The sequence below is a fragment of the Antedon bifida genome, chromosome 5 (assembly GCF_963402885.1).
Source record: "Antedon bifida chromosome 5, ecAntBifi1.1, whole genome shotgun sequence".
NCBI lineage: Eukaryota > Metazoa > Echinodermata > Crinoidea > Comatulida > Antedonidae > Antedon > Antedon bifida.
In genome coordinates, this window is record NC_136230.1 from 32,006,236 (window position 1) to 32,018,711 (window position 12,476).

The 12,476-nt window shown below is 34.9% G+C and overlaps 1 protein-coding gene across 1 annotated transcript; it reads left to right on the top strand.

Moving 5' to 3' along the window:
* Positions 1–6,956: 6,956 nt before the first annotated feature.
* LOC144843728 (uncharacterized) lies at positions 6,957–8,976 on the top strand. The gene is made up of 2 exons (XM_078700640.1): positions 6,957–7,015; positions 7,812–8,976. Exon 2 carries the CDS (start codon positions 7,813–7,815, stop codon positions 8,866–8,868), a length of 1,056 nt encoding a protein of 351 aa, XP_078556766.1. The 5' UTR covers positions 6,957–7,015; position 7,812; the 3' UTR covers positions 8,869–8,976.
* The last annotated feature ends 3,500 nt before the right edge of the window (positions 8,977–12,476 follow it).

The following is a 12,476-nucleotide window of genomic DNA, read 5'->3' on the forward strand; positions in this document are numbered from 1 at the left end:
TGATGACCATAATTCAAGGGGCCCTCATATAAATACATAAAACAAACAAATAAATATAGCAAAGCAAACAAAAAACAGAGAAATAAGAAAAATATGTTCAAAAGAAATATTGATTATAAAAGGTAATTTCACAGGAAAATATAAAAAAAACAATAATACAGTAATTATTAATTTCCAATATTTATTGTAAATTACCTTTTTTTTATCTACACAGATTTTCAAGTCAGCAAGGCATCAACATTGTTTAGAGACTGATTAAATTAAATACTGTTATTAGGACTATACTATTTTCATTGTTGGAGCTGTGGTTGCAAAATTATCAGAGTATAAACTGCAGAATTGAGAATTGGACATAAATAATTCAAGACATGATGACCATCTTTAAGTAACAAAACTATTTATTTTGATGACAATTGTATATAATATATATTTCAGTCAGGAATTATTTATCTAAATAAAAGTTGGACAGAATGCTGTGATCTGAACATGAATGTACTACAGTAATATGGTATTTGAATTTATTTATTTACTGTTTTTGAATAAAACAATAGAGTAATTTAAAAAGTTTCATATGTGGTTTTTATATTAATTTTCTTATTTTCATTTATTACTACACAAGTACAACTTGCTAAAACGTATACAATTGTTTTGATAGTCCTGTTTCTCTCTGCATGATTATTGTGCTCCATCCAGGTTTGTTAGCAATTGTATCTAAAAAAAAAATATTTAAATAATGTTAAATTACATCCAAACAGCTTTACAACTGAAAGACAGTACAGATAATAGCGGTATTTTTATCTTATTAATACCTTACCTGCCCAACAGCAGCATTCCATGTAACTAGGACGGTAATGGAGGCATATAATATTCACCAAACATTTGTTCAGCTGTCTAAACCAATACTAATAGAAAAATAAATAAATGATATTAAAATATATACAGTATCTAATATTGACTACTAACTATTAGCCTAGGCCTATTGCATTTATTATGCCAAATTAAAATTACTTCAACAGGACGTCCTATGTAAATTGATCCAATATTTTGAAAATACCCAACACTGCATTCCAGTCTAGGCCTAGACAAGGCATACTAAGTAATACAAGGTATGCCTACAATAGGCTAAGACTACTGTTTACGGACTACCTGATATAGGGCCTTGCAATGCCCATCGACTTAGCCAATGGCAGAGTCTAGAGAGGCCTAGTTAATTAGTAGTAGGCCTAGGCTACTAGGTACTCTAGCTAGCTAGGCTTACTAAATACTAGACTTCGGCCTAGCTAGCTAGGCTATATCCATCTATCATCATTTTTAACAAAAATTATAATATGTAAAATATATTACAAATTAAGATATATAGAGTGATTTACATCTTTAAAATAAGTTAAATGTGCGCTTTTAGTTCCTACACGCTTAATGAAGAACAAATCATTTTAACACTAGCAGTATAAGGTGGTTGCTAGGCAATATCGCCCTAGGCAAGCGCTGTCAGAATTGAAACTGTGGGCCTAGCTTTTGGGCCTAGATTAAACACACTAAATTAACTTACTAAATATAATTTTTTTACTTTCTAAAGTACTTTATTATATTAAATATACGTTATATTTACTAATTTGATACAAATAAAAATGATTAATAATATTTTGTTTCTTAAATATGGTTTTAACGTTGTCACACTTGTAACCTACCTTACCTCAGGCCGCCATTTTTTTCGAGCTATTCTTGAGATAGTCCAGGACTAACTTTCTTAAACCTACCCCTTGGGTGGACTATCTTTTGCCGGTTTTAGTCCAGGTTTAGTCCATGTTTAGTCCAGGACTAAAGATAGTCCCCTTTCATGAATACCATTTCAAAATAGTCCAGGACTAAATCCAGAGATAGTCCAGGACTAAAGTTAGTCCCCTTTCATGAATACCAGCCTTAAAGATTTATTGTCCCCCAAAAACATGAAAAATGAAGATTAATTAAATCAAACTTTGAATATGTTACTCTTTTAGTTTAAATAAAAGTTAATCACTTCCATAGAAAAAAAAAACGAAAAAGGAAAGTGTTTTCACAAAATAAATGGTTAAATTCAACTAGTCCATGGGCCAGACATTTTTTCGGTATCAAATTGGTGGCAAATGCTACCATACATTTTTGGAAAGCTTAATATGTCTTCTTTTCAGAAATCCATGATAGCAATGCCAATTGTACAGCTTAATAGTCAATTTTTAGGATTATATAACACCGCCTACGGAAAATATGCAACACAAAATTTTGGGGTAGGGGGTAACATTTTTGCTAATAACTTGGGATTGAGTGAACATATTTGCATTTTCTTTGTGTCAGTATGTAGTGTATAGACTGCTTAAGCATAATATATTTTTATAAGTAAATCCAACAATTATTGACGCCATTAGAGGTCAGAAGGTCATTGAACTTTAATAAAAAATGAATTTTTTTCTAATATTAACTTATAACTTTCAGTTTTTAACAAAAAAAATACAATAGATGTTATGCAAACTGATGTTTTTATGAACATATAGACCCAATAAACAAGAAAATTGAAGTTAAAGATTAATAAAATATGAATATACTGTGTATTATGAAGAAATTTGTTGTTTTTAGTAATTTGTAATCGTTTACAATTATGGGGTAGGGGGTAACATTTTTGCGAATAATTTACAATTTAGTTAACAGATTTGCATTTTCTTGCTATCAGTATGTAGTGTATAGATTGGCTAAATGTAATATACATTTTAAAAATGAATCCCGCATTTATTGACATCTTTAGAGGTCAAAAGGTCACTGACCTTTAATCAAAAATGCAATTTCTTCTAAATTAGCTTATAAATTTCAATTTTAAACACAAAAATACAAGAAATCTTATGCAAACTAATTTTTTCTTAAACCTATAGACACAATAAATAAGAAAATTGAATTTAACATTTTTTCAAAATTGAATATGCTGTGCATTATAAAGAAACTTGTTCGTCATTAGTAATCATTGACAATAATGGGGTAGGGGGTAACATTTTTGCTAATAACTTAGGATTGAGTGGACAGATTTGCATTTTCTTGGTATGTATCAGTATGTAGTGTATAGACTGCTTAAGCGTAATATATTTTTCTATGTAAATCCAACAAATATTGACGACATTAGAGGTCAGAAGGTCATTGAACTTTAATTAATAAAAAATGAATTTTTTTCTAATATTAACTTATAACTTTCAGTTTTTAACAAAAAAAATACAATAGATATTATACAAACAGATGTTTTCATGAACATATAGACCCAATAAACAAGAAAATTGAAATTAAAGATTAACAAAAAATGAATATGCTATGTATTATGAAGAAATTTGTTAGTTTTCAGTAATTTGTAATCGTTTACAATTATGGGGTAGGGAGTAACATTTTTGCGAATAACTTACAATTTAGTTAACAGATTTGCATTTTTTTTCTATCAGTATGTAGTGTATAGATTGCCTAATTGTAATATACTTTTAAAAAATGAATCCAACATTTATTGACATCTTTAGAGGTCAAAAGGTCAATGACCTTCAATCAAAAATGCAATTTCTTATAAAATAACTTATACATTTCAATTTTAAACACAAACTTATAAGAGATCTTATGTTTATGTTTTCCTTAACATATAGACACAATGAACAAGAAATTGAAATTAAACAAACAAATATTCTATGAATTTATGAGGACATTTTGTCCGTTAATAATACTTTGTTATTAACAATTATAGGGTAAGGGGTAACATTTTTTCTAATAACTTTGTATTTAGTGATCAAATTTGCTTTTTTTTTGTATTAATATGTACTGTGTAGGTTGGCTAATTGTTATATTCATGTTGAAAAAATAAAACGTAACATATTGACATCATTGTAGGTCAAAAGGTCATTGAACATTAACAAAAAATACAATTTCGTCAAAATTTAACATTAATAAAGTTTCAATTTTAAACACAAAAATACCAGAAATCTATTACAAACTGGTGTTTTTTTAAAAACTTATACAGACAATGTACAAATACAACCAACCCGTATGTTGTGGTTACATCTTGCTGTTGATATTTGTGTTGATGTGATATATCGAGTTTCTAATGCCCCGTATGTTGTGGTTGCATCTTGCTGTTGATATTTGTGTTGATGTGATATATCGAGTTTCTAATGCCCCGTATGTTGTGGTTACATCTTGCTGTTGATATTTGTGTTGATGTGATATATCGAGTTTCTAATGCCTCGTATGTTGTGGTTGCATCTTGCTGTTGATATTTGTGTTGATGTGATATATCGAGTTTCTAATGCCCCGTATGTTGTGGTTGCATCTTGCTGTTGATATTTGTGTTGATGTGATATATCGAGTTTCTAATGCCCCGTATGTTGTGGTTACATCTTGCTGTTGATTTTTGTGTTGATGTGATATATCGAGTTTCTAATGCCCCGTATGTTGTGGTTGCATCTTGCTGTTGATATTTGTGTTGATGTGATATATCGAGTTTCTAATGCCCCGTATGTTGTGGTTGCATCTTGCTGTTGATATTTGTGTTGATGTGATATATCGAGTTTCTAATGCCCCGTATGTTGTGGTTGCATCTTGCTGTTGATATTTGTGTTGATGTGATATATCGAGTTTCTAATGCCCCGTATGTTGTGGTTACATCTTGCTGTTGATTTTTGTGTTGATGTGATATATCGAGTTTCTAATGCCCCGTATGTTGTGGTTGCATCTTGCTGTTGATATTTGTGTTGATGTGATATATCGAGTTTCTAATGCCCCGTATGTTGTGGTTGCATCTTGCTGTTGATATTTGTGTTGATGTGATATATCGAGTTTCTAATGCCCCGTATGTTGTGGTTGCATCTTGCTGTTGATATTTGTGTTGATGTGATATATCGAGTTTCTAATGCCCCGTATGTTGTGGTTACATCTTGCTGTTGATTTTTGTGTTGATGTGATATATCGAGTTTCTAATGCCCCGTATGTTGTGGTTGCATCTTGCTGTTGATTTTTGTGTTGATGTGATATATCGAGTTTCTAATGCCCCGTATGTTGTGGTTGCATCTTGCTGTTGATATTTGTGTTGATGTGATATATCGAGTTTCTAATGCCCCGTATGTTGTGGTTACATCTTGCTGTTGATATTTGTGTTGATGTGATATATCGAGTTTCTAATGCCCCGTATGTTGTGGTTGCATCTTGCTGTTGATATTTGTGTTGATGTGATATATCGAGTTTCTAATGTCCCGTATGTTGTGGTTGCATCTTGCTGTTGATATTTGTGTTGATGTGACATATCGAGTTTCTAATGCCCCGTATGTTGTGGTTGCATCTTGCTGTTGATATTTGTGTTGATGTGATATATCGAGTTTCTAATGCCCCGTATGCTGTGGTTGCATCTTGCTGTTGATATTTGTGTTGATGTGACATATCGAGTTTCTAATGCCCCGTATGTTGTGGTTGCATCTTGCTGTTGATATTTGTGTTGATGTGATATATCGAGTTTCTAATGCCCCGTATGCTGTGGTTGCATCTTGCTGTTGATATTTGTGTTGATGTGATTTATCGAGTTTCTAATGCCCCGTATGTTGTGGCTGCATACACAAAGTTCGAGAGATAATGATTGCTATACGTAAACGCGCACCAAATCTAGAACGCAACGCAAGGACGTAGTCTCCAGTGGCCCTATTCACCATTCACACTAAGGGAAACACAATTAAAATAAATCTCCTATCTAAGTAAATACAATTTAAGGGAAAAACTGTTTATTGAGTTAAGAGAAATATTTAAGTGTGATTGGTGAATACGGCCACTGGTATGTTATTTGACCAATCACAAGGGATGGAATATCAAAACAATTGTAATTGGTCGACTCGCTTGCGTTACTCTTACGTCCTTGCGTTGCGTCCTAGTTGGAACCAAGCTTTCATTATTCAACTCGTGACTATAATATAATCTCGAAGCCTGTTTCGTCGGGATCATGAGAAGCTGTAATAGCCTGTTATTTGTTTAAAAAATATTCAATCGTACACTTTTATATCAATTAAAGGGGTGTCACAACAAGGGCGCCACATTTCTAACGCACTTTAAGTTCATGAAGTGAAGAAATTGATACTCCTGGTTGATTCAACAGAAATTCTTAAAGATTTAAATAAGGATTAACAGTCCACTCGCTCACATGTAACAGCCAGTCATATGAAAAACGGTCACGTTGTCACGAACGTGACAAAACCGGCGAGTGATACAAAAACGGAGCTCAGCATCTGCTGGATCCGTAGGCTATGCCTATAAGCCCCTCTAGAAAATAACATCAAATCTCGAATACGGCGCAAATTTCAAAGGGTGGTTGGACCACGCCCGTTCGAGACCCGACTTAAATTGAATAGTTGATCTTGAAGATACTACATCCTCCGTTAATGAATTGCTTTTCGACCAAACGAGTCTCTCATCCAATTTGTGCGTGAACATTTTTTACATTTTAAATTTATTATATTATTCTAATGTAATGGCATTATGAATTGTGCTTGCTCATTGTTTATTTCCAAGGCCATAAATTGTTGACTTTTGATATTTAGGCCTATAAAAGATTGTTTCAAATGATTAAATATGTAATTAAAAGAATATGTTCGATATCCAGTTCAGATGAATATTCACAAAACAGTAATGTTTCATTAAAACAGATACAAAAATTGCGTAATTTTAATTTACATTTTTACACGTACATTAGAAACTAATTAGGCCTATACTTGTTCATTATTGTTCTTCTGTGTGTTGTAAATTATTGCAATTGAATTTTTAAAATAAAATATAAAAGATTTTTAGAAATTGTTAAATACGGTACATAATTACGACAACTATAAAACACATGTTCGATTCATTGTGCATAATTTGTACATGTTTAACAATAGTTTTTAGGTTAAGTTGTGGTATTTAAGGGAACACATAAATGTGTAATCATGAGTTGAAGTAAATCCAAAGGCTGTGTTCAATAAGTTGGCAGTAATCATCACAAAATCAGGTAAATATACTGCGTCAAATATACTGCGTCAAAAATACTGCATCAAATATACTGCGTCGAATATTTTCATTTTTTATTAAACCATGGATTCCTCTAAAATGGTGGAGCAAGTTGTTGCACGTCCGCTGTTTTATTAGGCATACAACGTTCTTGTTGGAGCAAGAGTGCTTCATGAAACAGGTTTAAAAGAAAAAAAAATTGCTCCACAGAAGCCGTTTCAAACCGTTTTTGACGATCAAGGTCGGAATCAATTATGACCCGTTTCTTCTGGCATAAAAATATCGTTCTTTTAAAATACGATAATTATAATCCGTATTCTCGTGCTCAACAAAAATAGATCCAGTGGGTGGTCAGTTTATAACTTTTGACCAGAAAAAAACATGCAATATAATCTGTGCAATTCATCTTGGTGACCAGAATACGATGAATCCATTGCGTCGTCATCGAAGTATCCACCTTTTGCGTTTAATTAAAAGAGCATTTTCTTGGTCCTTTATTATGTTGGAGATAAATTCGAAGGGATTTGAATAAAATGTCTATTGTTACTGTAAATGTATTAAATTCGATTTACCATTAAGTGGAAAAGTACTATTAATTAAACACGCATGAAATATGTGTTTTTAACTTCTAGATATTTTTGTACCGTATATAGAAATCTTAGGAAAATATAGGCCCTACATTTGAATTACTTTGAAGGACCATAATGAAAATAAGTTTTTTTACCGTTTGCGTCATTTTGTGGAAATTTAATTAATAAAAAAATTTCGAAAATGAATTTAAATATTTTATCTTACAGTATGGTCTTGTTAAAATTACTGTTTGTGCTACTTATCATCGGTACCATTTCAAATGAGGCTAGTGGACGGTCAATCGGTCCTGACTTAGGCGCTGGAGAAACTCCCAATGAAGGCGATGGAAGCCCAGTCGCCGATGCAATCCCAGAAGATGAATTTCTCTCCAGCGGCGAGTTACTCTCCTTCGGCGAGTTACTCTCCTTCGGCCGCCACGGACGCCCCGACGAAGGCGATGGAGATAGTCCCGACGAAGGCGATGGAGATAATCCCGACGAAGGCGATGGAGATAGTCCCGACGAAGGCGATGGAGATAGTCCCGACGAAGGCGATGGAGATAGTCCCGACGAAGGCGATGGAGATAGTCCCGACGAAGGCGATGGAAACCCAGTCGGCGATGCAATCCAAGAAGGTGAAGGACTCAACAGCGGCGAATTCGTCTTCGGCGGCCCAGGACGCCCCGGCAGTCAAGGACGCCCCGGCGGCCAAGGACGCCCCGGCGGCCAAGGACGCCCCGGCGGCCAAGGACGCCCCGGCGGCCAAGGAAGCCCCGGCGGCCAAGGAAGCCCCGGCGGCCAAGGAAGCCCCGGCGGCCAAGGAGGAAGTCCCGACGAAGGCGATGGAGGACGTCCCGACGAAGGCGATGGAGGAGGTCCCGACGAAGGCGATAGAGATAGTCCCGACGAAGGCGATGGAGATAGTCCCGACGAAGGCGATGGAGATAGTCCCGACGAAGGCGATAGAGAAATTCCCGACGAAGGCGATGGAAGCCCAGTCGGCGATGCAATCCAAGAAGGTGAAGGATTCAACAGCAGCGAATCCATCGTCGGCGACCAAAGACGCCCCGGCGGCCAAGGAAGCCCCGGCGGCGAAAGACGAAGTCCCGACGAAGGAAACCCAGTCGGCGATGCAATCCAAGAAGGTGAAGGACTCAACAGCGGCGAATTCGTCTTCGGCGGCCCAGGACGCCCCGGCGGTCAAGGACCCCCCGGCGGCCAAGGACGCCCCGGCGGCCAAGGAAACCCCGGCGGCGAAGGAGGAAGTCCCGACGAAAGCGATTGAGGAGGTCTCGACGAAGGCGAAGATGGCTATTCCCCATTTATTTTCCATATGGATGGATAATTTTAATAGAAATGTTATAGTGATAACTAATAAATTTTAAATGGAGCATTTTGTTGTTGATGTTGTTGATATGATTTATCGAGTTTCTAATGGCCCGTTTGTTGTGGTTGTATACCCAAGGTTCGAAAATAATGATCTAGGACGTAACGCAGGGGCGCAATCTCCAGTGGCCGTATTTACATTCACACGTAGAAAAAGCCTACCCTCAAAGTTAAATAAGAAATATTTCTTACAAAAAACGCCGCTCACTTGTTGACGTAACAAGATATATTGTCCCCCTGTTTTTAAATGTGTCATGTTAATGTCACATAATAGTTATTCACGTTAACCAAAAACTGGATAAAAAAAAATTTACCTGCAAAAATACTGTCTGTCAGAAAATGGATTTTGGTTAAAACGTTAAAGGTTTCTTTTCTCTTTTTATAAGTCTTTTTACAGAAGTAAATACAACAAGATATTCACAGCAAAACAGCAAATGTTTTCATAGACTCTCTTCTCCCAGACGTGCTTTGGGGTTTGTAATTTGAGCATGACCCTAGTTTAAAAAATCCCAAACTGTCTCTAGAACTATAACTTCCATTTGATAATTATAGCTTCTGAATGAGTAGTCCTCTGGGGATATAGCTGGCTAAAGCCGCGGCGCGAAAAATATCCTATCTATACAATTTAAGGGAAATACTTAAATTGAGTTAATAATTTATTGAGTTGATTAAAATACTATTTAAGGGAAATCTAATTTAGATAAGTGTGATTGGTGAATACGACCACTTGGTCTACCGGTTTCGTTGCTCTTACCGTCCTCCTTGCGTTGCGTCCTAGTGGGAACCAAGCTTTAATTTTGGAGTCATTATTCAACTCATGACTATAATATAATATCGAAGCCTGTTTCGTCTGGATCGTGAGAAGTTGTAATAGTCAGTAATTTGTTTAAAAAGATTCAATCGTACACTTTTATATCAATTAAAGAGATGTCACAACGAGGGCGCTACATTTATCTCATTCGTATTGCATGATGTCACGTGGTCTGTTTACGCCTAATTTACAAAGATATCCAATTACAGACCAATATATACACACACATAATATTATAATAGACCTCTAATTTATATAGACTGCTGTACCTTGTTTAACCTGTACAAAACGATGAAGGACCCATGGAGTACTCTCCGTGAAATACCTCTATATATAGACTGCTGTACCTACATGCTTAACTTGGTTGAGAGCTGCTAGGTGACAACACGGACCAGAAACATGGGATGGAAAAAACGAATGTGACAAAACCGGCAAGTGATACAACAATGGCCATATACATGGCTGCAGTCGCGTGCTTAAATTTGAGTTTGTGTTTACCGACCTACCGACCAACCGACCGACATAGTGAGCTGTAGAGGTCCGATACCCAAAAGGGTCACGGAATGTCACGACACGTAACCGGTGAATGATTACAACATCGCGCATGGGATGCGAATTCATTTTTACATTTTACATTGATTGAAAAAAGACGAGTGTTGGGGAGGATTCGTATGAGGATACTACGAAATTAATTTTATTTAAAAGAAGACATTATTTTATTACTCAATTTTATGTTTATTTTGCTAGCCATATGTTACAATTTGAATAAAGAGAATGCTTCAAATATATTAAATACAAACATTAATAATCATTAAATGTATATGTACATTTTTTAAGAGAAAAAAATAGAGATAAAAGTGGGTTGAACTCGCATAAGATTAAAACAAATATATATATATATATATATTAAATAAATAATGACGGCAACTAAAAGAACATATGTTCGATTATAATGCATAATAATCATACAGGAATTGGCTGTTTAAAGGGAACACGAGTGTTGCGAGTAGGAAACCTGGTTAAGGTTCTTTTTTGTTTATCAAAAGGCAAATCATATTACGAAGTGAGGCAAGATGCTGTATCCTGTATCATAATATACATACTATGGGGTGTGGGGTTCGGGGTGAAAGAAACGCGTGTGTAGATTTTCTTCGAACATGGTAGCGTTAAGCTAAGGAGTAAAATAAGATTATAGTAAAAAAATCCATCAATATCGCACTTTAAGTTCAGGAAGTGAAGAAATTGATACTCCTGGTTTTATCATATATATATTTTATACCTCCATGGTTTTATCAACAGAAATTCTTAGCATTTATTCAGTTACTGCATGATCACTACTCAGAGCAGACGTCACCGTTCGGAGGGTGATCTTGACAAACTTGAAAATAAGATCTGCGGAATAAAGTAGCGCACTTCATTTTATAACTATATACCTATTGGAAGAGTTGAATATATATTAAATAACGATATAGAAATCATTTATAACAAGCGACATACATTTCAACATTGTTGTTGTCGGTTGTGGAAATCCCTATAATATTATAGTCATTAGTTATACAAAACATCACGGTATTTGTTATCAAACAACTACAAATAGCAATGTTTCATTAAAAACAGACATAATAATTTCTCAATTTATATTTACATTTTACACGTACATTTAGAAACTAATTATTCTTTTTTTTGTTTATTTTATTTTTTTATTTAACTTTACTTATAGTGCAAAACAACCATATGTTGGCAATCAAGGGGCCGTCATATAACCTAAAACAAACATTATATAAAATAACAAAGAACTATATACAAAAATATATTATTATTTATTTATTATTTAATTCCTCATCTATTTTTTCCTTCTAATTACATAAGAACATATGTTAATAATGCATAATTTTAATCATAATTCGTTGTTTAACAATAGTTATCAGCTGAAGTTGTGGTATTTAAGGGAACACACAAGTGTGTAGTTGTGAGTACGAATTCAAATTTACAAGGTTGTTCAACATATCTGTTACCAATCATCAAATCAGGTAGGCATTCCGTATTATTAACATTGTTTGAGCCTAACTAGAGACGCAATTGCAACGCAAGGATATAAGCGCAATGTAATTTGACCAATCACAAGCGATGTATTTTCTTTTATAATTGTCGCTTGTCATTAGTCCACTCGCTTGCGTTCCCTTGCCATGGTAACCACGTTTAAAAGGTACTTGTTACGAAAAGAGGGAACGGGTGTTCATTTTCCTCAAACATGGTGGAAGCAAGTGTTAGTGAGTGATCCATAATAGGCCTACACTATATAGACTCTTTTCTGCTGAAAAGTTTCAAAAGAACGGTTATATAAAAAGATCGCGTTGCATCTGATAATTGCTCGTTGCTAGCTCCACGGAAACCGTTTTAAAAACTGGTATTTGACGATCGAGCCCGGAATCAATTGGGGTTTTTAAAACCGAATTTATGATCGATTCTTTTTTATATGGACCCGTCTCTGCTGGAATACCGTTCTTTATACGGTATTTTTTCTATTCTCTTACTCAGCAGAAACACTTATGGATACTGTCCAGGCGGGCCTTGCGTCCTAAATTGCAGGGGAACAGTGCGGTGGTGTTTGAATCATCTTCGTTGTTTTATTTTTTTTTTATTGTCATAACGGGTTGTCTTTGGTTAGCCTATTTCCTGTTCAGAGTCTATATAAT

Excerpts from the sequence above, each read along its gene's own strand:
- LOC144843728 (XM_078700640.1), top strand. The coding sequence starts at position 7,813 with ATGGTCTTGTTAAAATTACTGTTTGTGCTACTTATCATCGGTACCATT.